The sequence below is a fragment of the Helianthus annuus genome, chromosome 12 (assembly GCF_002127325.2).
Source record: "Helianthus annuus cultivar XRQ/B chromosome 12, HanXRQr2.0-SUNRISE, whole genome shotgun sequence".
NCBI classification, from domain to species: domain Eukaryota; kingdom Viridiplantae; phylum Streptophyta; class Magnoliopsida; order Asterales; family Asteraceae; genus Helianthus; species Helianthus annuus.
The window spans coordinates 61321924-61348517 of record NC_035444.2 but is presented as its reverse complement, the minus strand read 5'-3'; the positions used below and the strand labels follow the sequence as shown (position 1 = coordinate 61348517).

At 37.6% G+C, this 26594-nt stretch overlaps 1 protein-coding gene and 1 long non-coding RNA gene across 2 annotated transcripts; one reads left to right on the top strand and one right to left on the bottom strand.

Annotated features, from left to right (window-relative positions):
- The first annotated feature begins 843 nt into the window (after nt 1-843).
- On the top strand, nt 844-10246 carry LOC110895096 (COP1-interactive protein 1). The gene is made up of 9 exons (XM_022142380.1): nt 844-1046; nt 1174-1292; nt 2418-2675; nt 3009-5864; nt 6404-7322; nt 7426-8003; nt 8948-9098; nt 9190-9271; nt 9886-10246. The coding sequence occupies exons 2-9, from the start codon at nt 1176-1178 to the stop codon at nt 9986-9988; spliced, it is 5064 nt and encodes a 1687-aa protein (XP_021998072.1). The 5' UTR covers nt 844-1046; nt 1174-1175; the 3' UTR covers nt 9989-10246.
- A 13587-nt stretch (nt 10247-23833) lies between these two features.
- LOC110895095 lies at nt 23834-26240 on the bottom strand. Its single transcript, XR_002566894.2, has 3 exons — nt 26019-26240; nt 24636-24739; nt 23834-24178 (listed from the first exon to the last, which is right to left on the bottom strand). It is a non-coding gene; the product is annotated as an uncharacterized LOC110895095 (long non-coding RNA).
- Nucleotides 26241-26594: the final 354 nt, after the last annotated feature.

Below are 26594 nucleotides of genomic sequence, written 5' to 3'. Positions count from 1 at the left end.
TTTATAAACTAAATTCAATCAAACAAAAACGTCGTTCTCAAAGGTTATAACACCTGACCGACATGAGCTGATAAGATATACATCACCACATTTTTTTTTGTATAATACCATGTTTATTGTATTAAATATAATATCATTATCAAACTATCAATATAATGTTAATGTTATATTAATATCAATATTAAAGCATGTGAAATATTAATTTACATAATGTTATGCTAATATTCTTTTAATTTTGATTAATATATTAGTTACCGTGTGGATATTATATTTATCCAACAATATTAAATTTGGTTTTCATTATAGATAATTTGGTTTATCTAAAAACATCTTATCTTAAATTAATAATTTAAATCTGAAAATAACATATTATTAGAAAATAGAAGGATTATATTTTAAATTCAAAGTATGATAAGATTTAATATTGATTTATTATTTAATTAATATAAGATAAGCATGAAAAAAGAGGCGGAAAAACAGAAAATTAGATGTCTCCTATTAATGACACGCGTCACACATTGATTTACTTTATTATATAGTATATAGATATAAATTTTATTAATTTTGTTTTTAATCATGTATATTAATTTTAATTTTAATTTTAATTGTGTGTTTAAAAACTCAATTTATTTTTAAAGAAGAGAAAAAAGATTAAAAAGAAGAGAAAAAAGATTAAAAAGAAAGGTTTTAAAGTAGTGCTGCACGTAGATAAGCTCTTTAGATTAGTGGACAAAGAGATTGAGATAACACACACGGGTTCCATGGTGGTCTGAGACTTGGAGTAGTACCCCTTTCCAACTAAAACAAATAATTATTTATGTTGCATGAAACAAAAAGCAAAAAGCAAAAACAAATCCAACTAACGGCGTCGTATTGCACGAGTGTCCACCTAGCTAACAACACACTACAAAACGCCAAAACTAAAATCCACCTTCTTCAACAACACATCACCAACAAAACCCCCAAATCTCCACCATTTTCAAAACCATATGCTCCAAATTTCACTTCCAATTCAACTCTACTCGCACACTTTCACAAATCTCAAGGTATTTCTTAACCTAATTACATCCTACATGCAATCATCTATGTCAATTTCAATCAAAACATCAATTCAACGCGTCAATTTCACAATTTTGCAGATCTAACCGTTTTTTATGATATTTTTATTCACAGATATGGAAGATGATAACGATTTGGAGCAGCTTTCGGGGAGTCCGACAGCTGGAGAGAACGAATTTGTTCATGTAGAGTCAGTTGATTCTGCTCAAACGGATTCTGGTTTAGTTAATCAGGTTAGTGTGTTAATTTGATAGGTTGAGGGTTAGTAGTGTTGTAGGATGATGTTTGGTTAGTTAGGGGATCAAGTTAGGGTGAATTAGAGGTGTGGTGTTGACTTTTTTAGTGTTAGATGAACTAGTTTTATGACTTTAGATTGACATAATTTGGAATCCTAGAGGATAGGTATGTAAATGAACTGAGGTAGCGTTCGTTTCATGGAATGGAATGGAATGGAATTAGGAAGTTTTTCTTTGTAAAATTGATCTTGGTTGGGGGAGGGAGGAATTTGAAATCCCATGAATTTCTTTAATCAATGAAATTTGTGACTATTTCAACATTCCATTCCATTCCTTCATTAGAGTGAAGGATTTCTAAGGAATGTTGAAATAGTCACAAATTTCATTGATTAAAGAAATTCATGGGATTTCAAATTCCTCCCTCCCCCAACCAAAATCAATTTTACAAAGAAAAACTTCCTAATTCCATTCCATTCCATTCCATGAAACGAACGCTACCTGAGCGTTCAGTGAAGCGTTCGTAAACTATTCGTCAGGAAGTTTGTTTATTTTTATAAATGATTAAACGAGTTAACATGAACAAAATATTTTGTTCATTTAATTAAACGAACGGACATAACACATGTTGCGTTCGTTCATTGGCTATCCGTGTATGTTTGTATATTTACATTCGCTTATATTCATTCGTTCATGTCCGTCTGTTTATTTTCGTTTACATATTAATACAAAAGTTCAATATATATATGTGTGTGTGTGTGTGTTTTATATTTTTTTTAATAGAAAAGTTCATTTATATTTGTTCATTTGTGTTTGGTTAAATTGTTAACGAACGAACATAAACGAACCTGTTCTTTTTCTTAACGAATGAACATGAACAAGAAAATCCGTCGTTTAACTGTTCATGTTCGTGTTCGTGTTTCGGTAGTTTATACTTTATAGGCCTGCATGTAAGACTTATTATATTTGTGATACACTTTTACTATTTGTGTTGATAAACTAAATTTAGTAAATGTTCGTGTTCGTTCGGTTCGTTTACTGGTCTACCTAGAGCGCATGTAATTTTTGTTATATCTGTAATGTACTTTTAGTATTTGTGTTGATAAGTTAAAAAGCTGCTTTCAGGTTGAGCGTATTGAGCAGGATGATGGGGTGATGATAACAGGAGTAGATACTGTACAAGATGAGCCACACGATGCAATATCAAATGAAGACGGGGGACAAGATGAGTTTGTAGATTGTCCAGATGACTTGATTTCTAATGAATCAAAGTCCCCAGGTCCTGGAAGTATGACCCGTCAACAACCGTTTGGGGATGATACAGAAGATGTTCCATATAATGTGGCTGGTAACCAAAAGGAAATCACTCCACATGACTATGAGGTGGGTTGTCACCGTTTATCTGATTTTTTCTGTACCATAAGGGGTGCAAATGAGCCAAGCCGAGCCGAGCTCGACCAGGCTCGAGCTCGGCTCGTTGGTAGTTTCTCAAGCTCGGGCTCGGCTCGTTTATAATCTATTAATTAATTAATATATTAAATGAAATTAATATAAATAATAGACTCGTTTAGGCTCGCGAGCTTGATAAGTGAAGCTCGGGCTCAAGCTCAGGCTCGTTTACTAAACAAGCTTATTTTTAGGTTCGGGCTCGGCTCGTAAACAACTTCTCTGTACCATATGTATGCTGTAGTTGTGCTAACTAAGCTTTTCTTGCAGGAAGAAAGAAGGGTATTGATGAAAGAAGTTAGCAATCTTCATCATCAACTCAAGGCTCTAAGCAATCGACAGTCAATGGTTGATGAAAATGATGTTGGTGATTCCACATTAGGAATATCAGAGGGTGATGAAAAGTCCAATTTGCCCTTGAGTGAGATGGTAAATGGGTGCTCCAAGTATATAGAGTATTCTATGAATGAGCGGTTACAATCTGAGGGCACAATCAAAGAACTCTATGCCACCTTGCACACGAAGGATAAAGAAATTGAGGATCTTACAATAAGGGTCAATGAACAGTCAAAGTTACAAGATGCCGTAGATAGGATTTTATCTTCTCTTGTAACTGCTTTCGGTGGTGCAGAATTGTCGGATACATCTGTTAACGGGAAGCTATATTATCTTGAAGAAGGCACATCGTATTTACTCACGCAATACAATTATTTTCTTTCTGAAGTTAACATGCTTGCGCATTGTATGGCAGAGGTTAAGTCAGATTTCCCGATGGAGAATTACATGGAGACGATTTTTCCGTCTTTACGGGAGGAGTTGATAGGGCTAAAACAGAAGGAACTCGAGTTTAACGAAAAAAATACCGTTTTAACTGAACAACTTGACAAAAATAGAGAAACAATCGAGTTACTAAATGCAGAAATTGTGAAACTTAGAGGTGAAGTTGAACAGGAGAAAACGAGATATACTAATACAAAAGAAAAGCTTAGCATGGCTGTAACGAAAGGGAAAGCATTGGTTCAACAACGTGACTCGTTAAAACAATTGGTTGCTGAGAAAACCAGTGAATTAGAAAGATGTTTAGTTGAATTACAAGAAAAGTCAACTGAGCTGACTCAAACTGGAATTTTGGCTAACTCGCTGCAAGAAGCTCTTACACAACGGGATGCGGTTATTGGAAAATGTACGGAACTTCTTTGCCAAGCGTTACCGGAAGTTGCAGAAGCTCCCGACTTGGAATATCAACTTAACTGGCTATTGGAATCGTATAATCTTGCAAAAGATCAGTCGATTAAGCTACACGATGAAAATAACGCGATGAAAGAGGCCTCTAGTGCACAAATCGATCATTTAACTGCATCGTTGTTAGTAGAATCACAAGAGAAACACCATCTTAAAGAGCAGTTAGAAGAAATTGCATGCAAGTCACCAATGGACATTGAAGTATTTGAAAAGATTCAAAGTTTGTTGTATACGAGTGATCTGGAATCTAAGATGTATGAGCAAATTCTTGAGCTGGAGCTCGATAATCGATCACATGAACTTCACGCATCGAAAGATGAGTTGAACTCTCTGCAGATGAATCTTCAACGGTCCGAAGAGAAAGCATCTTTATTGAGGGAGAAATTGTCTATGGCAGTTAAGAAAGGAAAGGGTCTTGTTCAAGAACGTGAGAACATGAAACAACAAATGGCAGAAAAGAATGCTCAGATTGAGGCATTAACGGTTGACTTTAGGAAACAAGAGTCAACGTTAAGCGACTACAGGGATCAAGTTGCAAAGTTGGAATCTGAAAGGGATCAAATCGGGCAGTTTTTGGCTCAAAGCAATATGATGTTACAGGATATAATCGAGATAATTGACGGTATTAGTATTAGTTTTTCGTCAGAGTTGGAAGAACCGGTTGAGAAGGTGAAGTGGTTTGCAGCATATGTAAGTGAATGCCAAATTGCCAAAGATGAAGCCGGTCAACTCACCAGCAAGTTGACTGAAGCTCTGGTCAACATGAAATCCCTTGAAGATGCATTATCGGTTTCAGAACAAAACGTTTCTCAATTATCTGAAACGAAAAGAGAACTAGAAGTTTCAAAGATTCAGGCAGAACAAGAAGTGGAAACTTTGAAAGAGGAAATCGATACGTTGAATAACAAACTGGTGGAAACCCTAAAAACCGTGAAATCACTGGAAGATAATCTTGCGGGTTCACAGAAAACCATCGGTTTACTAACGGAAGAGAAGAGCGAATTAGAGATTGCCAAGTGTCACGTTGAAGAGGAATTGCATAAAGCAATGAATGAAATTACTTTTCAAACAAGTAACCTTGATGATGCGAAAAAGACTATAAAGTCCCTAGAAGATGCATTGTCCGTTTCAGAGCAAAACGTTTCTCAATTATCCGAAAAGAAACGAGAACTAGAAGCTTCAAAGACTCATGCAGAACAAGAAGTGGAAACTTTGACAGAGGAAATCGGTATGTTGAATAACAAACTGGTGGAAACCCTAAAAACCGTGAACTCACTGGAAGATAAACTTGCGGGTTCACAGAAAACCGTCAGTTTACTAACCGAAGAGAAGAGTGAATTAGAGATTGCCAAGTGTCACGTTGAAGAGGAATTGCGTAAGGCAATGGATGAAATTACTTCTCAAACAAGCAACATATCTATGCTCATGAGCGAAAAGGAAGAAGCTCAAATGGAAGTACAGAGAGTTAAGGAGGAAGTTTCTTTTCATGCAAGTAATCTTGATGATGCTAAAAAGACTATAAAGTCCCTTGAAGAAACAATCTTTCAGTTAAATACAAACGTTTCTCAGTTTTCGCAGGAAAATGAGACAGCAGTAGATAATAGAACTGTATTAGAGAGGGAGATAAAGAAACTTAAAGAAGAAGCCAAACATGAGATTTCGACCCTAAAAACAGCGTTGGCAGTTGTGAATGATAAATGGGGCCCACAGCTCTCGGGTTTTGTTGGAAATCTAATGGTGTTGTTGAAAGATGAATCTTTGTTCTCATTGTTCAAGCAAAGTTTTGAGAAAAAAATCGAAAGCTTAAAAGACATAGACCGGCTTCTAAAAGACATGAAGGATAGTTTTGATATAGAACAACTGCAAGATCATCTTGCTATTGAGGTAAACATAAAAAATAATCCTTTTTTCAACTTCTTTTTTGCTAGTGTTTTTTTGCTAGGATAGTGCCATTTTTGTCCCGGAGGTTTGGTCAGTTTTGCGACTTTCGTCCAAAGGTTTGTTTTTCCGCATTTGGATCCAAAAGGTTTGAAATCTTGCCATTTTCATCCGGCTCGTTAACTCCATCCATTTTACTCCGCTAAGTCAGGGGTACTTCCATCTTTTTTGTCAACTTAAAGGGCAATTTGGTCTAACGGATTCGGTCAGAGGTATTTTAAATGCTTGTACATAAAGTGAAAAAGACCGAATTGCCCTTTAAGTTAACAAAAAAGACGAAAATGCCCCTGACGTAAAGAGAAAAATGGATGGAGTTAACGAGGAGGATGAAAATGACAAAATTTCAAACCTTTTGGATCCAGTTGCGAAAAAACAAACCTTTGGACAAAAGTCGCAAAACTTGCCAAACCTCAGGGACGAAAATGGCATTTTACTCTTTAATTTTATTTTCAAGTTTGTGTCTATATCTTAATTATGATTTACAGGAAAATTTCCAATCGCCAGCTTTCCTCTTTACTGACTTTAACGATGATTGGAACACTGGGATGATCAATGATGAGTTTAATCACGAAGATATCGAGGGTATCAGTTCATATGTTAGCAATACTTTTGATAACTTGAATACTAAAAATCAAAATATTGCTAATCAATTCGGCAATTACTCAACACTCATCGATGACATAATCGCATCTTTGTTGAAAAAATTAGAAGCAATAAGAAATACCATTCCACTTGTGGTTCAACAAACAGTATCCTTGCAACAAAAAGTTGAAAACGTGCAGATGGAGAAAGAAATGCAAGATAATAAAGTGGTAACGCTGGAAAATGGCATTAAAGTTCTACTATCTGCATGTGCTGATGTCACCAAAGATTTGAAGTCGTATTTTGAAAACAATATGCTGCAAGCCGACCCGACCATTGTAGATGATGATGTGGCAGTAGCAGATATTAAGGTTGCTGCTGATGACCTGTTATTTGCTGCTAGAAATGTTCAAAGTGTGATGGAACAACTTGTTGGTGTAAAAGAGAACATGTCCACCACAATTGAAAGTTTACAGACTGAATTAAAGAACACCAGTTCAATGTATGACAAGTCAAAAGAAGTCATTGAAGAATTACAGATTAAATTAGAGAAAACCAGTTCAATGTATGATCAAGCAAAAGGGTTAATTGAAGAATTACAGGGTGAACTGGAGAAGAACGGGTCAATGTACGAAAAAGTCAAAGAAGAAAATGATGCATTCCCAAAAAGAGTTTTTGAATTGGAGACTGAACTGGAAGCATCTAGAGAAAGTTGTAATGAAATGAGCTCCAGATTAGAAGATTATCGGGCAAAAGAGGATAGGTGGAATGAAAGAGAAAGCGAGTTGTCTGCTCGAAGTATTTCGTCTGTTAAAGATCATGGTAAACTTTTGTTGCTATTGATGACAATACATTTGATTAGAATTTGCAGTGTTGAAACTCTTCTACTGTATATCTCCTTAATCAAGTTTTAATTATTTTTCAGAGGACGATGCCGAAAAAGCTCTTTTATCAGCTTCACAAATAAAAACACTGTTCGATAAAATAGACGGCATCACAATTCCTTTCCCGAACCTTGTGGTTGGAGACAAACAAGCCCAAGATTCAAACCCTGTTGAAAAACTCTTCTATATAGTTGATAATGTAAATGAATTGCTAGACCAGTTGACTTTGTTGACTCATGCCAATGAAGACCTGCAGTCAACCGTTTCAAAACAAGCCCTTGAAGTTGACCATTTGAAGGGGGAATATAGAGATGGGTTGCAGAATATTATTAGAAAGTTAGGAGGCGAAGAATCTATCGGAGTCAGGAAACCTGCTGACGTGGCAGGACTGGTTCTAGTACTAGAAGAGCTTGTTCAGGGTGTAATTCTGGATGGTCAAGATTCAAGATCCAAATTGGTGGAGACCCAGAAATTTGCGGAGGAATTATCGAGGAAGGTTAAATTAATGGAAGATTTTATTCAAAATAGGACAGGTGGACCCGACACGATACAGGAAAGAGGCGTCATAGGAGCAACATCCTATCCTTCTGGGTCAGAGATATCGGAAATTGATGATCAGGCATGTGTTATTATTGCATCTAGAATTGTTATGTCCGATTTCAGGCCATTTATAAAAAATGTGTTGATGCGGGTTTAGGCCTCTAAACAATCCGAACGTTCATGAACTGTTTGCAAACTTGTTCGGCGGGAAGTTCGTTTGTGTTCGTTTATTTAATAAACAAACGAACACGAACACAATTTTTTTGTTCATTTCATTAAACGAACGAACATGAACACACGTTTTGTTTGTTCATTTATGTTCGTGAACACCCGTTTATGTTCGTTCATTTATATCCGTTTATTTACATTTGTTTATGTTTGTTCATTTATGTTCGTTTCAATTTAAAGTTTAAACACATAAGTAGTTATATTTATATTTGATATATATATAACTAATTGTTAATTGGGGTTTCTGGTAATAAAAATGGGTTTTCCAATGGAATTTATCGTAATTTTTCACTAATTTATATAAAAAAAGATTACTTTATGTTTATTCAATTATGTTCATTTGCGTTCATTTATTTCAATTACGTTCATTTGTGTTGTTTATTGTTTGTTAAATTATGTTCATTTAAGTTTGTTTATGTTTGTTTACGTTCGTGAACTGTTCGTTTACGTTTTAAACAAACACGAGCATGCCCATTTTCATAATAAACGAACATGAACAAAAAATGTGTTCGATTATGTGTTCGTGTTCGATTTAAATTAATGAACAAACACGAACATGCCTATGTTCGCTTCGTTCGGTTCGTTTACAGGCCTATTCGGGTTATGTTAAATCTGTAACAGATTAGACGGTAACATAAAAAGAAGTTGGCTAAAAGAAACAGGCCAAATGGGTCTGAAGTCACCCAAAGGCATAAACCTTTTAAATCATCTTATTCAAGAAGTTAGATCAGAATTGAAAGAATGTTAAAATTTGTAATCATATTTGAAACTAATATTATAATGTATTTCTTACAGGTTACTGTTGGGAAAGTGGGGTTGCCTTTGGTGCCCTCTGCTGCTCAAATGAGATCGTTAAGAAAGTCGGGATCGAGTGAGCAGCTTGCAATTACCATCGACTCAGAGTCTGACCGCTTGCTAGACAAAGCTGAAACTGTTGAAGATAAAGGTCTTATTTTAAGAGTTTCTATGTTTATTATATATTTAATATTTCGGCTGCATTATCTTGGAACATTTTATTTAAGTTTTATGTTTTTCAGGTCATATATTCAAGTCGCTCCATACATCTGGTCTTGTGCCAGTCCAAGGGAAGATGATTGCAGATCGACTCGATGGACTATGGTAAGTGCTTTAACTGATTTTAATTTACGCTCTTTTAGGGCTGTAATCAAGCCGAACCAGCTGGGCTTGAGCTCGAGCTCGAACTAAAACGAGCCAGCTTGGTTCGACTCGGTTATTTCTTCGAGCTCAAAAGTGGAGCTCGAGCTCGCTCGGCTCGTAAAAACATTGAGCCAGCTCGAGCCCAATCAAGCCTGCTCGTTAATTTTTAATAATTTTTTTTACAAATATTGGTCGCTTAAAAAACAAAAATAAAAAAAATTAACACATTCTGAAAGAATATATGTATACACAACACACATACATACAAGCCATTGAGTCGAGCCACGAGTTGAGCCATCGAGCCAAGAGACGAGCATCTTGCCTCGAGCTAGGCTCGATTACAAAACGAGCTGGCTGGGCTTGGCTCGGCTCAAAAACAAAACGAGCTTTTTTTGAGTGAGGTTTTCTCGAGCTTTTTTTCGAGTGAGTTTCGAGCGAGCCTCGAGTCTTTTTGAACACCCCTACACTCTGTCTCATGAAATTTGGAATGAAACAATTACACACTCTTTTGTCTCCTGAAAATTGAGACCTCTAATATCAGTTCCTAATGGTTCTACTCTTCGGGTTGTGTACAGGGTCTCGGGTGGTCAAGCCTTGATGCGGCGACCAAGGGCACGGCTAGGGCTTATAGCTTATTGGCTTATGTTGCACCTATGGCTTCTTGGCACTATTTTGTGACCATGACAAGTTGTGCCATAGATAAGTAGCTTCAGTGCTTCACGTCGGTTTTTTTCTTCTTAATTTTTTTTTTTTTTTATGAATTTACATAGATGTACAAAATTAACGGTCACGTGTTCTTTTGATTCTCTGCAATCAGATTTTAGGGATTCAGAGAATACATAAACCATAAGCCTCCATGTTCATGGAAAATATTTAAGAGAAAAGTGTACGGATAGTCTTTGTGGTTTGCCTAGATTTCACCTATCATTTTTAAAATTACAACTATAGTACTCAAGTTTTGCAAATTCGTTCTCGGATAGTCCCTAGCGCGGATGGGGTTAGTTTGTCTAGTTAAGTGGGGTGTGAAATGACTAAAATGCCCTTACCCTCCCCTTTCTCTATGTCTCCTTGTCTTCACACCTCCAAAGTCCACACCTCACACCACCATAACACCACCCCCAAATCCAAACCACCACAACCAAATCCCGCCGTCGCCGGAAAACAAACCACCAAACCACCACCACTTCATCACCCCTACCCACCCCACCCACCCATACCCTCACCGGAAAAAAAAGGAACCACCAATACCATCGCTCAATCTTAATTGCTAATTATGAAGTCAAATGCAATTGCTTAATCTGTTGTCAAACTACATAACATAACATCTTATAACATAAAAACATAATGCAACAAAAGGGTTTAATCTAAACAGATCAAGATGAAATCATGAATTCAGAAAGTTAAAAACTTAGAGGATTTTTAACAAACCGTTGTTGCACAATTGTTCAAGAATCATAACTTCATAAGATAAAAGGAGTTTCGATATTTTTGACCATTAGGTTGCTACAAGTAGAAAGAAAACTGTGTTTTTTCATATTCTGTCTGACAATAACAGGCCTGACATGTATCATCCAGAAAACTTGAGGGTAATTACGTGTTTGATTGATCATCTTTTTAAATCTTTTGAACAACGTTTGTCACGTGTCAATGACGTCTCCGATTAACCCATCTTTTAACCAAACTTGCAGGAGATTGTAATTTGACTCGTTTGACGATTATTATAGCTGATTGTTAGATAATAAAATATTTTATGGTCTGTTGGCGTTCATGTTTATCGAAGAGAAAAGTGCCCAGTATTGGTGGATTTGGTGGTTCATTTTTTTCGGTGAGGGTATGGGTGGGTAGCGGTGATGAAGTGGTGGTGGTTTGGTGGTTCGTTTTCCGGCGACAGCGGGATTTGGTTGTTGTGGTTTGGATTTGGTGGTGGTGTGGAGGTGTGGAGGTGTGCAGACAAGGAGACAGAGAGAAAGGGGAGTGAAAGGACATTTTAGTCATTACGCACCAACTTTACTGGACAAGCTAACCCTCATTCACGTTAGGAGCTATCCGAGAACAAATATGCAAAACTTGGGGACTATAACTGTTTTAAAAAATGTAGGAACTATAGGTGAAATCTGGACAAACCACAAAGACTATCCGGACACTTTTCTCAATACTTAATAATGATAAATTATTGAACTTCACGTGGTTTGGTTGGCTAATAAGTGGGACCACCGTATGTAATGGGGTGTGATAAATACACCCAAGATATGGATTAGGGTTGTTCTATTTCCACACCCCTATAATCTTATTTTCACATCCCTATTTGTATACGGGCCGTATATAATTATACGGGCCGTATAGAATGTTTATGCACAGAATTTAATGAGTGGAATGTTTTTTCTGTTTTTATATGTATACGGGCCGTATATTATATACGGTCGTATACATACTTGCATATTGTTTCGAAGGTTGGACAAGGGTTTTTAGTTTTGAAATCTGTATACGGGCCGTAAAATGTTATACGGCCCGTATAGCCCGTATAGAAAGGTTAATTTTTTGTTGAAATCGGGAAACCGTTTGTTGTATATATCGGATTATGTTACGAGTTTGTAGTTAAACGTATTTATTATGTTTAATAAGTTTCCTCTTTGTAAAACGATAAATATGTATAGAAAAGTTAATTTTTTGTTGCAATCAGAAAACCGTTTAATAAATTTTGAAAATTTTAAAATAGTGTTCTACATATCGCATTATGTTACGAGTTTGTAGTTAAACGTATTTATTATGTTTCATAGGTTTCCACTTTGTAAAACGATAAATATGTATAGAATAGTTAATTTTTTGTTGCAATTGGGAAACCGTTTAATAAGTTTTGTAAATTTTAAAATAGTATTGTATATATCGGATTATGTTACGAGTTTCTAGTTAAACGTATACAGATTGTTTAGTAAGTTTCCAGTATGTAAAACGATAAATATGTGATATGATTATGATAAACTACGACAACAATTATTAAACAAACAAGTTAACATCTAAACATAAGATTAATATTTATAATGTTTTACATCTAAAACAAAAAAAAAAGATAAACTTTTACAAAGTTTCAAACGTAAAATAACAAAATAATAATAATAATAATAATAATAATAATAATAATAATAATAATAATACAAAAAGCAGCTACGGCGGTGGTGGTGGTGGTGGTGGTGCTGCGCCAGCTCGTGGAGGTAGGGGCGCGGCAGAATGCATAGCCACAATCGCCTCGACCATCCACCGTACATCCTCTCTCACTGCAGCTAAATCCCCTCTGACTGCAGCTAAATCCCCTCTGACTGCAGCTACATCCGACTCGACCTGAACGAGTCTCTCCTCCACCCCTGGTGGAGGCATCACACGCTGTCTCACGCTGCGTCGAACGTACGGGCGATCACCCCGTAACTCCTCCGCAGCTACCTGTGATCGATCACCAGCATGACCGACCCCCTCTCCGTCGCCTCCCTCTCCGTCGCCTCCATTTCCCTCCCCCTCGCCTCCCTCTCCATCGTCTCCCTCCTCATCACCACCCTCTCCACGGGGTCCCTCACCCACACCATAAGCCTAAACCAGCTGCCCTCCCTCGAGCTCGCGAGCCAAACCCATCGATAGGGCTGTGTCCCTCCCAACCCTGTCAAGCTGGCGTGTCAGGGTCATATCACTTGCCACCTGCGGGGACAGGAGGCGAAAGAAACCCTTCGCCAGACGGGTGACGAAGGCCCCACAGCTGATGTGGGAAGAGGGTCGCTTAAAAGCGTAGTCGGCGATATATGCGGCCAATCCCGTCGCTAAGTAAGTCGTGCAAGAAGAATAGGTCATTTTGGGTGACCCATTCCCTGCTATCATGACGACCGGCGATCGTCACGACGATACACCGATGTAGGTATCGGTGTAACGGGTCGAAAAGATCAGTCGCCCGTGCCTTCGGGGATCGCTGCTTCGGTTTCGCGAACTCCCCGAACCCAATAGTGCGCCAATACGGCCACAACACGTCAGTGGACGTGGTGACTGGCGCATCAAAAAATGCGCGGGACCTTGAGTCCTCCTGTGAGTACGTAGTCGGCGAGATATGCGGCCAACTTGTACGCCAAGTTGGCCCTCTCGCCGCTAAGTAAGTCGTGCAAGAAGAATATGTCATTTTGGGTGACCCATTCCCTGCTATCATGACGACCGGCAATCGTCACGGCGATACACCGATGTAGGTATCGGTGTAACGGGTCGAAAAGATCAGTCGCCCGTGCCTTCGGGGATCGCTGCTTCGGTTTCGCGAACTCCCCGAACCCAATAGTGCGCCAATACGGCCACAACACGTCAGTGGACGTGGTGACTGGCGCATCAAAAAATGCGCGGGACCTTGAGTCCTCCTGTGAGTACAGACCCAAGGCAACAACGAACTGAGGAAGTGTCATCCTCTGACTCTTGCCGCAAATAGTAAAAGCTACGGCCTCTGTCGTCAAAAAATGCTGAAAACCCCACCCCGTGTGTCCGTAAATGAAAAGGTAGATAAAAACTCTAAAGTAATCTCCTTGTGGGCCCGCTCTGCGGCGGCATCAAATAAGCGGTCCCACAGGGAGTTAGCTGGCATGAGCTCCCGGACCCGACCGATCGCTCCAATATCGATCAAAAACTAAAAATCTATGGTCCGAGGCGCATGCAGCACCATCCCCCGTAATTTGCCCAAAACCCTATAGGCAACCATACCTCGGGGGATATCTCTAAGAAACTGCCCCGTCTCAGTAAAATCGGGCACAACCTCCTCCTCCTGTCCACGTCCACGTCCGCGTCCACGGCCCCGACCCTGACCCTGACCTCGACCTTTACGGGCCGCACCAGCTGCTGATGACTCAGCCATATCGTCTGTAACAAATAACAATTACAACTTAGCAATCACTATATGATTATCGTTAACGTATTATACGAATACTGTTCTTGTATACGAACATATTGTACATATCATATACGCTCGTACAATGTTTAAATATTCAACAAGTATACGATCGTATATAAAATATACGTTCGTATAATGTTTGAATATTCAAACAGGTATACGACCGTATATAAATATACGATCGTATAATGTTTGAATATTCAAAGGTTATACGAGCGTATATAATGTATACGATCGACAAACCTTTGATTATTCAAGTGTATACGGTCGTATAAAATGTATACGATCGTATACAGTTTGAATAATCAAACATTATACGATCGTATACAATTTATACGACCGTATACACTTGAATAATCAGTTACAATTTTCTGTTTCAATTTTTTTTTTCAAATTGAATTATACAATCGTAATCGTTATGCCTATCTACGCTTTACTATACAAGACCATAATCTAACATGTTACGGAATTTGAAAGTTTACTATACGAAAACGTACCGTATAGGAAGAACGAGAAGAAAACGCCAAAAACGCCGAAGAACGCTGTCCAAGAACGATCCGAGAGAAAACCGAGAGAATTTTTTGTGGAATGTTGAGGCCCTATGGTGGAAATGAGGTCGTATAAAACTTATACGATATTTTTTCCTGTGTATACGGGCCGTATACTTGTATACGGCTCGTATACATTAATTTAATTTATTTTAATTCTGTCGTATACTTAATATACGATCACTGTATACGAGGCGTATATTTTTATACGGCCCGTATACAATTCAGTATTTTTCATTTATTTTCAATTACTATATGCGGAACTGACGAAAATACGGTCGGTATGCGTTAACGTTGATTCGTTTAAACGTTTTTTCAAATTCAATTTCAACACGTTGCCAAAACATTTATATAACGTGTATGTTGATCATTACAAATTGTCAAAACATGTAAATAACAAGTTGCCAAAACATTTATATAACGTGTATGTTGATCATTACAAATTGTCAAAACATGTAAATAACATTTTATATTCATAGGGTACCTATATCTATGTAATCCCTGGTCCTATATTCATCAACGATCGTATTATATTGGTCAATACGTTCCTTGTAATAGTGATACCAACTTTCTGCTGGCGTATTCTGTGCCGATTGTCGCCAGTATCCTGATGGGGTTGGCATTGGATATTCCCTTTCTAATCTGACGTGAATAAAATGGTTCATGTGTACATGTACAAGCGCGACTGTTCGATGCGGAATACTTTCTTCGGCTGTTTTGAACATGGGGAAAAATGAAGCACAACCAATGTCACTTAATAAGAGACAAATGACATTCCACCGGTTTACTATCATAAGCCCCGTGAATGGCATTTGTAGCCACTTATGTCGAGGTGCTCCGACTATTTGGTCGGACCAAACTAATGATTCCAGAACTTGTTGATACTCAACTTCATTTATGTTTTTCCAAAATTCGTGGAACCAGTTGCACTCATCATGAAGATTCTGCCGTATGAATGGCCACTGCCACTCTTTAAGCGATAAGCCGACCGCTATAGATCGAAACCCACAATTACCATCACCCTGCACATTTTGTATGTGACTGAGGTGTGGATAGAAGCACGGTGGAATGAACTTTTGGAAGTGCAAGAACATATTAACTTGTCCGACAGGCAGCAAAGGTAAATCTGGTGGCTCTTCCTTTGATTTTGCGACCTTCTTTTTCGTTTTCGAATTCTTAGCGCCTTTCGCAATCTCGCCGAAGAACATAGGTGTTTCAGTACAATAACTTTGTGACTCGACAAACGAGCTGTGCCTGGTAGGTTCGATCGCTGACTCTTGTGTGCCAAACCCATCTTGTGAATCACTATACTGGTCCTGCGTTGTAAAAAAGTTGTGTCTAGAAGGCTCCGTAAACGAATCATCCTTCCTTTGTTGCTGAGCTTTTAAAGTTGGACGACCCCGTGTGTTTTTTTGCACAACTGGTTGTTTAAGCTTCGTCTTATTGAGTTGTACCAACTCCTTCATCTTTTGAATCAAGTTTTTCTTGAGTTCTCTCGGTTGAGCACTTAAATGCTGTTTGAGAAGCGCAAATTCGCCGTCTAAGTCGAAAGAGTCCACCTTGCTCGGTTCCACTATGGAGTCCAAATTTAACTTTCTCCAAAAAGGGTCTATCAACTCCAACGGGATCATTTCACCTAAGAAACATATCAACAAACAACATAAAACGTCAATAAGATTTTGCGTGATGAAAGGCTATGATTATAAAATGTGGTTGATCGAATAATGTATTACCATTCGTTGTATACGGTTCCAACCGACACGCGCACGGCAACCCACAGCTTGTATACAAACGGCACGCGCATGTACGATTATATAACATCAATTTTTCTATTTCATTTACTTCGTCTGATATCAACTCTAGGTAGGCATGTGAAACCTTCTTTAGTAGGAGATTAAATATTGGTTTGTTATGATGACCCAATGTTCGGCTCCTGCTTGTTTCAATGCTGCCTTTGATTTCTGTCACCTGGTTTCTTATGAGCTTATCGATAAGTGGTACCACTTTCTCCAGGGTGTAATTAGAGTCGCCTAGGTACTGCTTCAAAAGGGCATGTTGACCCTCTGCCCTGTTCATTGTACGTTGACCGAAGTTCAGATGTTGGTCGCTCCAGAACGAAACAAATCGGTCTCTATATGGTTGTAACCAGATTGAATCCAAATAGTTCATAATCTCTGTAATCAAAGTCAAGTGCAGTTAAGACAAGTCAAATAAATACGATTATTAAGCAAAAATTATATAAAACTTTCCGTCGGTTTTTTTGCGTGGCAAGTTTGATCGTATTCGCTCGTACCAGTAGTTGTAGTCATGATCGGTCGTTGAGTTAATTAGCTCGCGCCACTTGTAAAGAAAGCTTTCCCATTGATCATCTATTTTAAAGCTTTTCCTGCAATGTTTTAAGATGTTTTGTTGTATGTGCCACCTACACAATGAATGTCTAGCCCTGGGAAACACGGTTGCACATGCGTTCATTAGGGCGCGATCTCTATCCGTTACTATTACACGGGGTTCCATAACACTGTCTAATGAGTGTTTCAACCTCTGTAGAACCCATGTGAAGTTTTCCTGTTTCTTGTTGCTTACGAACGCATGAGCAATGCAAAACGACATCAATGTGGATGTAACACCGATAATCTGGACTAGCGGCATTTTGTACCGATTCGTCTTGTAGGTGGCTTCTATAAGCAACACATGCGGGAAGGCGCTCCACAACATGTTCGACTCCGGGTGGATGAAGAAAACATCCTCGACCCGTTCGTCGTTTTGAGATGTTCTATGGTAAAAAAACAAACCCAACCTTCCCCAACCGGTCGAAAAGTATCTGCATTGGAGTCTCGCCGACTTGTTCCATTCGACCCAATTTGGCCCGAGCGTTGTATATGGTGTTTCTTGTTGAGACATTATAGGGGTTCTGTTCTTTAATGGCAGCAAGAATGTCTCGTGGTTTTATGTTCTGATGCGTCATTTGCTCCACCGTCCTCTTTTCTGATGGAGTCAGCCTCATTAGGGACGGATGACCCTCTGGATACAGAAATGGTTCGTGGTTATGTTTAGCTTCATCAACCTTTAGATCCCAATAACCTAACCTCTTTTTGTATGCCCCGATCAGTTGGAACTTGCAACCGGTTTTCCTGGTCCCGCTGCGTCTGACCGTGGCTGTTGATTTGTACTCGCCGGCACAATCGCACGTAAGCTAGATTTTTAACGGCTGACCGCTACCCTTTTTATCGTAGATGGTGCGTTTGGTGACGAGGGCGTAGCCATTTACGCGTCCAACGTCTCTACACCACTCTACCAATTCATCTATGCTAGCGAATTTCAAACGAAAACACTTATATGTGTCAATTAATGATTAACCAATCGGTTTAGCTTTAGTATAAACGAGTTCGGGTCAGTTTCAGGTTGAACCTGCGACCCCGTTTGGGTTAAAGGGTCGGGTTCGGGTCAACATGGTCGGGTTGGTGGCTTGACCCGTTACACATTTATACTATATTATGTTTTTTTAACAATATATTTTACATCATAAATTAACCCATGAAAGTTCGGGTCGAGTTCGGGTTTGTGTAAAATTTTCAGGTTCAGGTCGGGTTGAACCCACCAACCCGCGAACACGACCCGTTGAGCAACCCTAATCTAAGGTTTTAATAAAAACAACATCAAACGTAAAAACACTAAAATAGTTAACGTACAACAAATAAACGTATAATTAAATGTTATACCTGCTTGTTTTGAAACTCACTACGTTCCTGGTCAGCATTTGGACCCTCCGGCGGTCCATCACTTATGGGAGGAGACTGAGAACTATCAGTCGGTGGTCCAAAACTAACAGGAGGGGCTTCAAAATTAACTGGGTGTTGCGATGGATAATAACCAACATAATTAGGCTGAATTGCATCCAAACCCCAACTATCCTGACCTGCATCAGACGCAAGAATGGGATCGAACGGAGCATTCAGATCAAACATGCCCGCTTTGTTATCTTCATTGTTATCATAACTCCCCTGATTCGCCTCGTTATCAAACACATTAAAAAAGTTACCCCAACCCGACATTATAGCGTAAATAATTTGAATACAGAGAAAAATAGAAGAAACGAATAGAAGTTGAATGAAAATGAATGAAATTAGTGTCGTTTATATAGAGAATTTTACGGAATATTACATCGTTTCAAATGATTAACACGCGAATCGAGGAATCTAACGTCGAATCAAATAACTCGCATGAATATCGAGGAATCTAACGTCTAATCACATAAATCGCACGAGAATCGAGGAATATAACATCGAATCAGAGAATCTTACGTCTACTCGCACGTGAATCGAGGAATAATACGTCGCGTCAAATAGTAATAAAACAATAAAATAAAGGAAATTCATTGTATACGAGCCGTATACATATATACGGCCCGTATAAAGTAGTCGTATAATATATATACGACCACAAGAGCCTTTGTCGGTTCACTTTATTCTATACGGTCGTATACCTTATACGGCCCGTATAAACCATGTGTAAATAAGATGATACCATGTGGATTTATTAGGACCCTATGGATTAATATACCAACTAGTCAACATTAGTAATGATTAAGTACTTTATTATATTATTTTATTATAAAAGTAAAAAATAATAATTATGTTATTTACTTTATTATATTATTTTATTATAAAAGTCAAAACTAATAATTATGTTTTTATGTTATTTTATTTTATAATAATTTTGTTACTTTTTTATAGAGTTTTCTCCCAAAATGGTGTTGGTGTAAAAAATATTTACCAAAATAGTGTTTTTAAATATTTATTTATTACCCTCTCCTAATCTCATTGAATAACTCTAATTTATTAAATAATTAATGTTTTAATCATGGTAATATCTGGTCTCTAACCTAAACTAATTTTCACGTGAATCTTAAAATATTTTTTTCTTGATATAGTCTACATTGAAAAACAAACTTGTTCTAAAAATTGGTATTTAATGTGATATTCAACAATTTCACTGTTACCCTCTTAATCTTAAATTTTATGTTTTTAAATCAATATAACAAAATATCAAGTAAATTTGAGGTTCGTTCTCAATATTATTTCTTAACCAATGCTGTTATCTTTTTCTTTCTAAAGAGATATTCTATATTGTGTTATTTATATTGAAAACATAAGTTACTGGAAATAAAAATATTCAGTTTTTATATTTAATATATATAATTATGAGGACTATCGTTAGTAGAATCACACATAGGGTTTTTTTCTGTTATTACATACAAATTTTTAGTTTTTCAAAATAGTTTTTTTTTCTTTCAAATATTGATAAAATTTTGTGAAGGTGACTTGCCGGTTGCTTGGTGTTATTCTGGAGGAAAACATTCCCGAGGAGCTTCAGGTTGTTATAGTTAATTTTTCTGCATACGTTAAGATCCGAATCAATCGATTACTCTGATTTTGATCATGAAAGTCAAGTATGTATGATCTCATACTTTCATTTTCAGAATCTTTTTATAATAATTGTTTTAACAATTTTTGAAATTACTTTTATTTCTCCTTTTTAATTATGTCATAGCAATTTTTGAAAATACTTTTAATAATTGTTAGTTTATAGAAAGTTGTTTCATTGACCATAAAAGTTACTTTATGGAAACTTGTAATTTGAAAAATTGACTGAAATGGCGCTAACTTATAGAAAAAAGTAAAAGGAAATTGAATTTTAGGGTGTATTTAACAATACCCTATGTAATAAGGGTGCACGGGGCACACACGGGGAATGAATTCGGTGACCCATAACCCCGATCGGGAACACCGCCGCCATCAACGCAGGGACCCGATTCGGGGAATGAATTCGGTGTGTATTCACCGCTTGAAATGCACGATTTTTGAGGAACGGTCATGAGTGCAACGGTCGAATTTAAAAAAAATCACTTTTTAAAACATATATAAATAACCACACAATTCACTCAATTTTTATACTCTCAAACCACAACAATTTCACACATTTTTTATACTCTCAAACCACACCCACTTCAAACCGAGCAATGGAGAACCAACCCCGCGAAGCCAAGAAAAAAACTAAGGGACGGGGCTCGCGACCGTCTCGTGGTGGTTCGAGCGGTGCAAGTGCACAACCACAACCCCCTATCAGATACACTTCACAACCCCCGTTTTTTTTCCAACAACCTTCACACCCCTCCTTTTACAACACCCAAGCACCCAACCTTTAAGCCAATTTCGGCTATTTTCAAAATTTGTTATCAATGGACGCTCCTCCTCAATCCCCCGCCTTCGACCCATATGCATTTCGTGCCCCACAAGTTCCTTCTACACGAGGAAATGTCGAACGTCCTCTACCTATTTACGACGACGAGGACGATGAGGTAGTGCCCGAAACTCAAAATTTGGGCGACGAGGACGAGAACGAGGATGATGAATATAACGTGGATGAAGACGCGGGCAACGAAGAAGATGACGCTCGGGATAAAAAGGGAAAAACGGTGAGCGAAAAATGGACAAAGGTCCAAGAAGAGGCGTTGGCGAAGGCGTGGGTACATTGCTCTACCAACAAAAAGAAGGGCAATCAACAAAACCGCGATAGTTTTTGGCGTAAAATTTTAGATCATTTTAACGCCACCGTCGGCGGAAGTAACCGGACCGTGCATCAAGTACGATCTAAATGGAACCTGATGTTGGCGAAAATAAACTTTTTCAACGGCCTATACCAACAAGCGGTAAAATTTATACATATTTCAAACATGTCATGTTTTGTATTCGATGTTTACTAGCTGTATCATGCAAAGATGAAGAGATACGACAAGAAAAGGATGTGAATACATGTCATCATCTTCTTGTTACAAGGATGACTTAGAAACATTATATGAATATTAACATGTAACATAAATTAGCATGATTTCGGCGTTGGGTATATGTGTATACATTATTTTTTTAGCGGCAAATTAACGTACTCCTAAATACCTGTATACCTACACCCTGCCACACTTAAATTTCTTGCTTATAGAATTGAATCCATAACGATGGGACATCATCATATAACTTTCTTGCTTATAGAAGAGCATCCACATTAGGTTTTCCATCTACATCTCTATTGTTTAGCTAACTAGTGGTATTTCCCGCCGCTATGCGGCGGGAACTCAGTCGATATCAAGTTGGTTCGTTATAGTACTAACACCCTCCGTAGCAGCAACCGATAAATAGGGCTGGCAAATCGTGTATTTTCGGATTTAACAGGTCTCTAACTACGCGTGTAACACAAGTATTAAACATGAATACAACTCATTTAACTATTTGATATCTCATGTTTATTACACAGTTACACGTTTTATGTACCAAGAAGAAGAAATGAGGAATCATAACCTCATAATTATATCTATTTTTAAAAACTAAAAAAATCACATGGTGTACTTTTTCAGTAAACAGGTCTAATCGTGTCTTACACAGATATCTATTGTCAGCCCTACCGATAAAGGGAAAAAACAAAGTCCTTGTATGTCCGAAAACATGTTTTACATTAGCTGAAAACCATATTTTACTTTAAAATAGCTATATACAGGTACTGGTTATCATAATACCAACTTATATTGTTAGGTTAATCACGGTACTTTAGTCGTACAGTTTATGACACAAAAATAATACCATTATTTAAATACAACTTTGTTTTCAATAAATGTATTCCAAAATATCGATGGCAAAATTAAAGAGAGTTAGGTATTTAACTTTTTTTAAACGAACACATATTATTTGTTTGTCCATAATTGTAGAACTATTAACAATTTAACTTTTTTAGTTTAAGTCATTGCGATATGTTTTTATCATTTTATTGATTTAACTTACTTTTTGATGCACTAAATAGTTATCTATACCCAAGTAAAAGTTCTATTTTTACGCATCCTGTTAAATGAATGTCTGGTTATTAATCTATCTGGAATTTTATATTTAGCTGTATTCATAATGGGGAAAAAATATAATAAAACTCTAGTGTGTCAATCCTATTATTTATTTAGATCTTTTATCACAAACAGTTGTTTATCAGTAATACTTTAACCCACTTTACCAAATATTTGCATTTTCATTTCAAAACTAAATTGACATAGTTACCCATCATCTTGTCGTTATCCTACCTCCTCCACAAATCAATTACCACTTAAACTACTTTAAGCTACCCACAGAGAGAGAAAGATGAGAGGCTTATGGTTCTCAGGTGAGATCCACAGCCATCCGATGGCTGCCGGCGACGGCAATACCCTCACCAAGCTCTGTTGACAGCAGTTACAATCGTCTTCATCACGATCGGTGACAACAGTCGTGACTAACATGCACCACCCACCTCCATCGACAACGGTTATACCCTCACCGAGAAGGCTACTGACGACGCCGGCGGGATGTCCCGGTGGCCAGGTTGAGACATCGCCGACCTCAGGTTCTCTGTTCACCAAAATCAGAAGCGGCGACAGTGGTGTGTGGTTTTAACCGAGTATTCCGGTGACCGGCATCTCCACCAAGCATCCGCCATCCTCCGCCGCACTTCCATCTCGCTCCACATTCCTCGTCGTATCGCATAACCAACTGCTTCCGCTTCTCAAAAACGACACCGTCTCCACATCTCAAACATCCTGTTGGACTCCAACCCACCTTCAACTTCGGTCTTCCATGTCTAGCTTTGTAACCCAAGTCAGAGAATCATGAATAATTGAATGTCATGTGGTAAAGACCGCCAGAGGATGGTGGTTAAGCGATGTGCGGGACGAAGTCGTTATCTGATGCGATTCAGGGAAGGAAGGGAATAGCTCTGTTGCCGCTTTCGATTCCATTTGTCGCCGGGGCTGGATTTGGAGCAGGGTGTTGACAACCGTGGAATAAGCGGCTGGGTAGCATGTGTTTGGGGGTGGTAATGACCGACACCTACAGGTTGGCAAAAACTGGGAACGGGAACTGTTCCTAAGAACATACCCAAATTGTATATAACTAGAATAGAATTTTCTGACCCCCGCTTTGCGGGGAACCCCAATTTCTCTACAAAAGATTAGCCGATCCATCGACGTCCAAAATCATGCGATCATATTTTATAGTTTTTCAATATGTTAAAGGTGCCGAGAGCACATCAAAATCATTAACACTAAACCATCATTACAAAGTAAAGGAGCACAGAAAGTGGGGGTGTGTTGTTCTTAAGACAAAGCAGATCAATCACTTATCACTAACTCTTAACATTCATAATACCCTACGCAAACGACGGCCATGTGCAGATACACATTTTATTAAGAACTAAACTTTGTTGAACGCTTGCCAAAGTCCCCTCTCGGATTCATTTTGGTAGACAATGTTAGTAAGCAGGTAAACATAAGTGAAAACCATAACATTACCAGGTGGAATGGGGAACAATTAAAAGGCTAACTGCAACCTAGGGCCTGTAATTTGGGACCTGTGAAGTAGAAGAATACACCTTTGTTAAACCAGAAATAGAAGAGTTTAGTGTGGATGGGTAACATTAAACAATACATGTTCTCACAAAATAACTGCAAGCATAATGCAAATTAATAAATCATATATTTGAATAATACCTTTTTTTTCTGTTATCACAAAATTATTTGCCCAACAAAAGCTATTTGAATAATAATTCTTATACTATTGCCCAGCACAGTTGTTTTTTCCATTGTTCGCTTGCCTCATACGAACCAAATCAAAGTTTGACATGTGATAACTCTAGGAACTTAGCACCCACAAAGGAGAAGAAAGCACACTCAATAGCAAAAAAGGAACTTTTGAGGCAATTATAATAAAGTTGATAAAAAAATAATCTGATGACAACATAAATAACTAACTCTAATACAATTATGTTGCATAAACTGATCAATCATGTAACTGCCCAAAAAAATTACCTTCAAACATTATACCATCATATTGTTTATCGCAACCAAAAACGCCACATCAAACGTTGGAACTGATGATATACTTTGTTTCGAGGAAGATTCTGCCAAGTTACCTTGAAAACATATGACAATCAGTATACTATGTTCTTTATGAAATATACAAAATAAAATAGTATGGATTTAATCACATTTTCAATACTAACTTCTGCTAGGCATGCTTGACCTTTAACCTGTATGACCCATTCAACACATCATTTCCACTTGATGTGAAATCCAAGTCGGTCCTTCACATAGAAATGGCCGAGAAAAATCTCTTTCTCAAACGGGTTAACCTTTCTTGCTTTAGCGTCTCACATATTTACATTTTAAATTGCGTTTATAAGTTATTGACTCATCTCTTCTGGACTTGCTAAAGGTCTTCCTAATGTTTTGTTCACAGAGATATGCATTTAATAGCATCTACTACTACATTTCCCATTACTATTTTGGTGTTTTATCAACAACTTTTTTATGGCTCTTTGACACTAATACATGCTTGCCCCCAATCTTATCTTTCTCTAAATACCATTACTTTATTACAGTGGTCTCATAGTTTTCTAGACACATGTTGTTGCCTATCCATGTCTCCACCGCCCTGGGATATTTTTCACATTTTCCTAACTACCTAACTGCATTCTAACTTGATGGACTACTGATATGAATTGGCTTGATAATATGGACTGTAATTAGAAGAAACAAATAGAACCGTCTATATTTGAGAGATAGATAAACTTTCTCATGACTCATGGTTTACTTTCTAGAGGTAAACCAACTACCCTATTGTTGCAAAACAATTTTCGAATAAAGCATACAAAGAATTACAACTTGAAAGTCCTATATATATTGAATATAGTTAAATCCTGGTACTTATAGAAGTAACTTTTCCTCAGGTGTATTCACAATTAATTGATTAAGCATGCTCTAAATAAAAAAAAAAAAAAAAAAAAACTTATCAAATAACTTCCACGGTAATTATAATCACTATTACGATGCGAACTAATTCATGTGCCCCCACGCGGCGGCGATACCCACCCTGTAATACATATAGATTTACAATCCTGAAGTCGTATTTATAAGGTGTAAAAAAAACCCTGGTACCTCCTATCTGTTGCAAGGTGAATGGTAGATGAAAAGCATACACAACTGTAGAATCTAAAATCAACCCAAGTGAGACCTAAAGTGCCAGACCTTCTACAAATATCTGGAAATAGGATTGCAAAAATAGAAAGCGCCATACCTCAAATTGTAAATATTCATCCAAAACTAATTAAAATTCAAGCCCTAATTGCAGAAGTAAAGCTGAAGATTTACCATAAACTAACTGAAATCCGAGCCCAAATAGTTGAAACATACCTGTTGGAGCCCTAATTTCAAACGAAAGCATCAAGCGTGATCATCGGAATCGAAATTGAAGGGAGGGACTACGACGTGTGGACGTAGCGGTCGTAGACAGAGAGAAGAGGGAGGAAGCGGAGGACGTCGTGGGATGCGGTGGAACTGGATTACGTGGGTTACCCTTTTGGAAACGATGTTTCTTCACGGCGTTAGTACTGTAGCTAAGAACCTACAGCAAATGTTATTATAGATAATTGTATATATTGAATGAATGAATGAATCACCTTTATCACTAAATTTTGTTTATCTTTTGAGAAATATTTACATCTCATTCCCATTTCTATTTATCAAGTCAAAATAGTTTTTTTTTTTTTTTTTTTTTTTTTTTTTTTTTTTTTGTCTTCCTTGCACTCACAAAATCATGAGGAAAAGGGATATATGGAATGAATAATGAGTTTCTCGATAAAAGAAATGTAACATGAGTTGTTAAATTCCATTCCTATTTAGGAGAATGATATCAGTGTAAACTTAGATGAAAGCTTTAATTTTTGGAAAATTACCAAAATATCATTTGACCAAAACATTTTTCATAAA

Coding starts and splice junctions, on each gene's coding strand:
- LOC110895096 (XM_022142380.1), top strand. CDS start 1,176: ATGGAAGATGATAACGATTTGGAGCAGCTTTCGGGGAGTCCGACAGCT. Junction 7,323..7,425: donor TTCGTCTGTTAAAGATCATG/GTAAACTTTTGT, acceptor ATTATTTTTCAG/AGGACGATGCCGAAAAAGCT. Junction 9,272..9,885: donor GATCGACTCGATGGACTATG/GTAAGTGCTTTA, acceptor GGTTGTGTACAG/GGTCTCGGGTGGTCAAGCCT.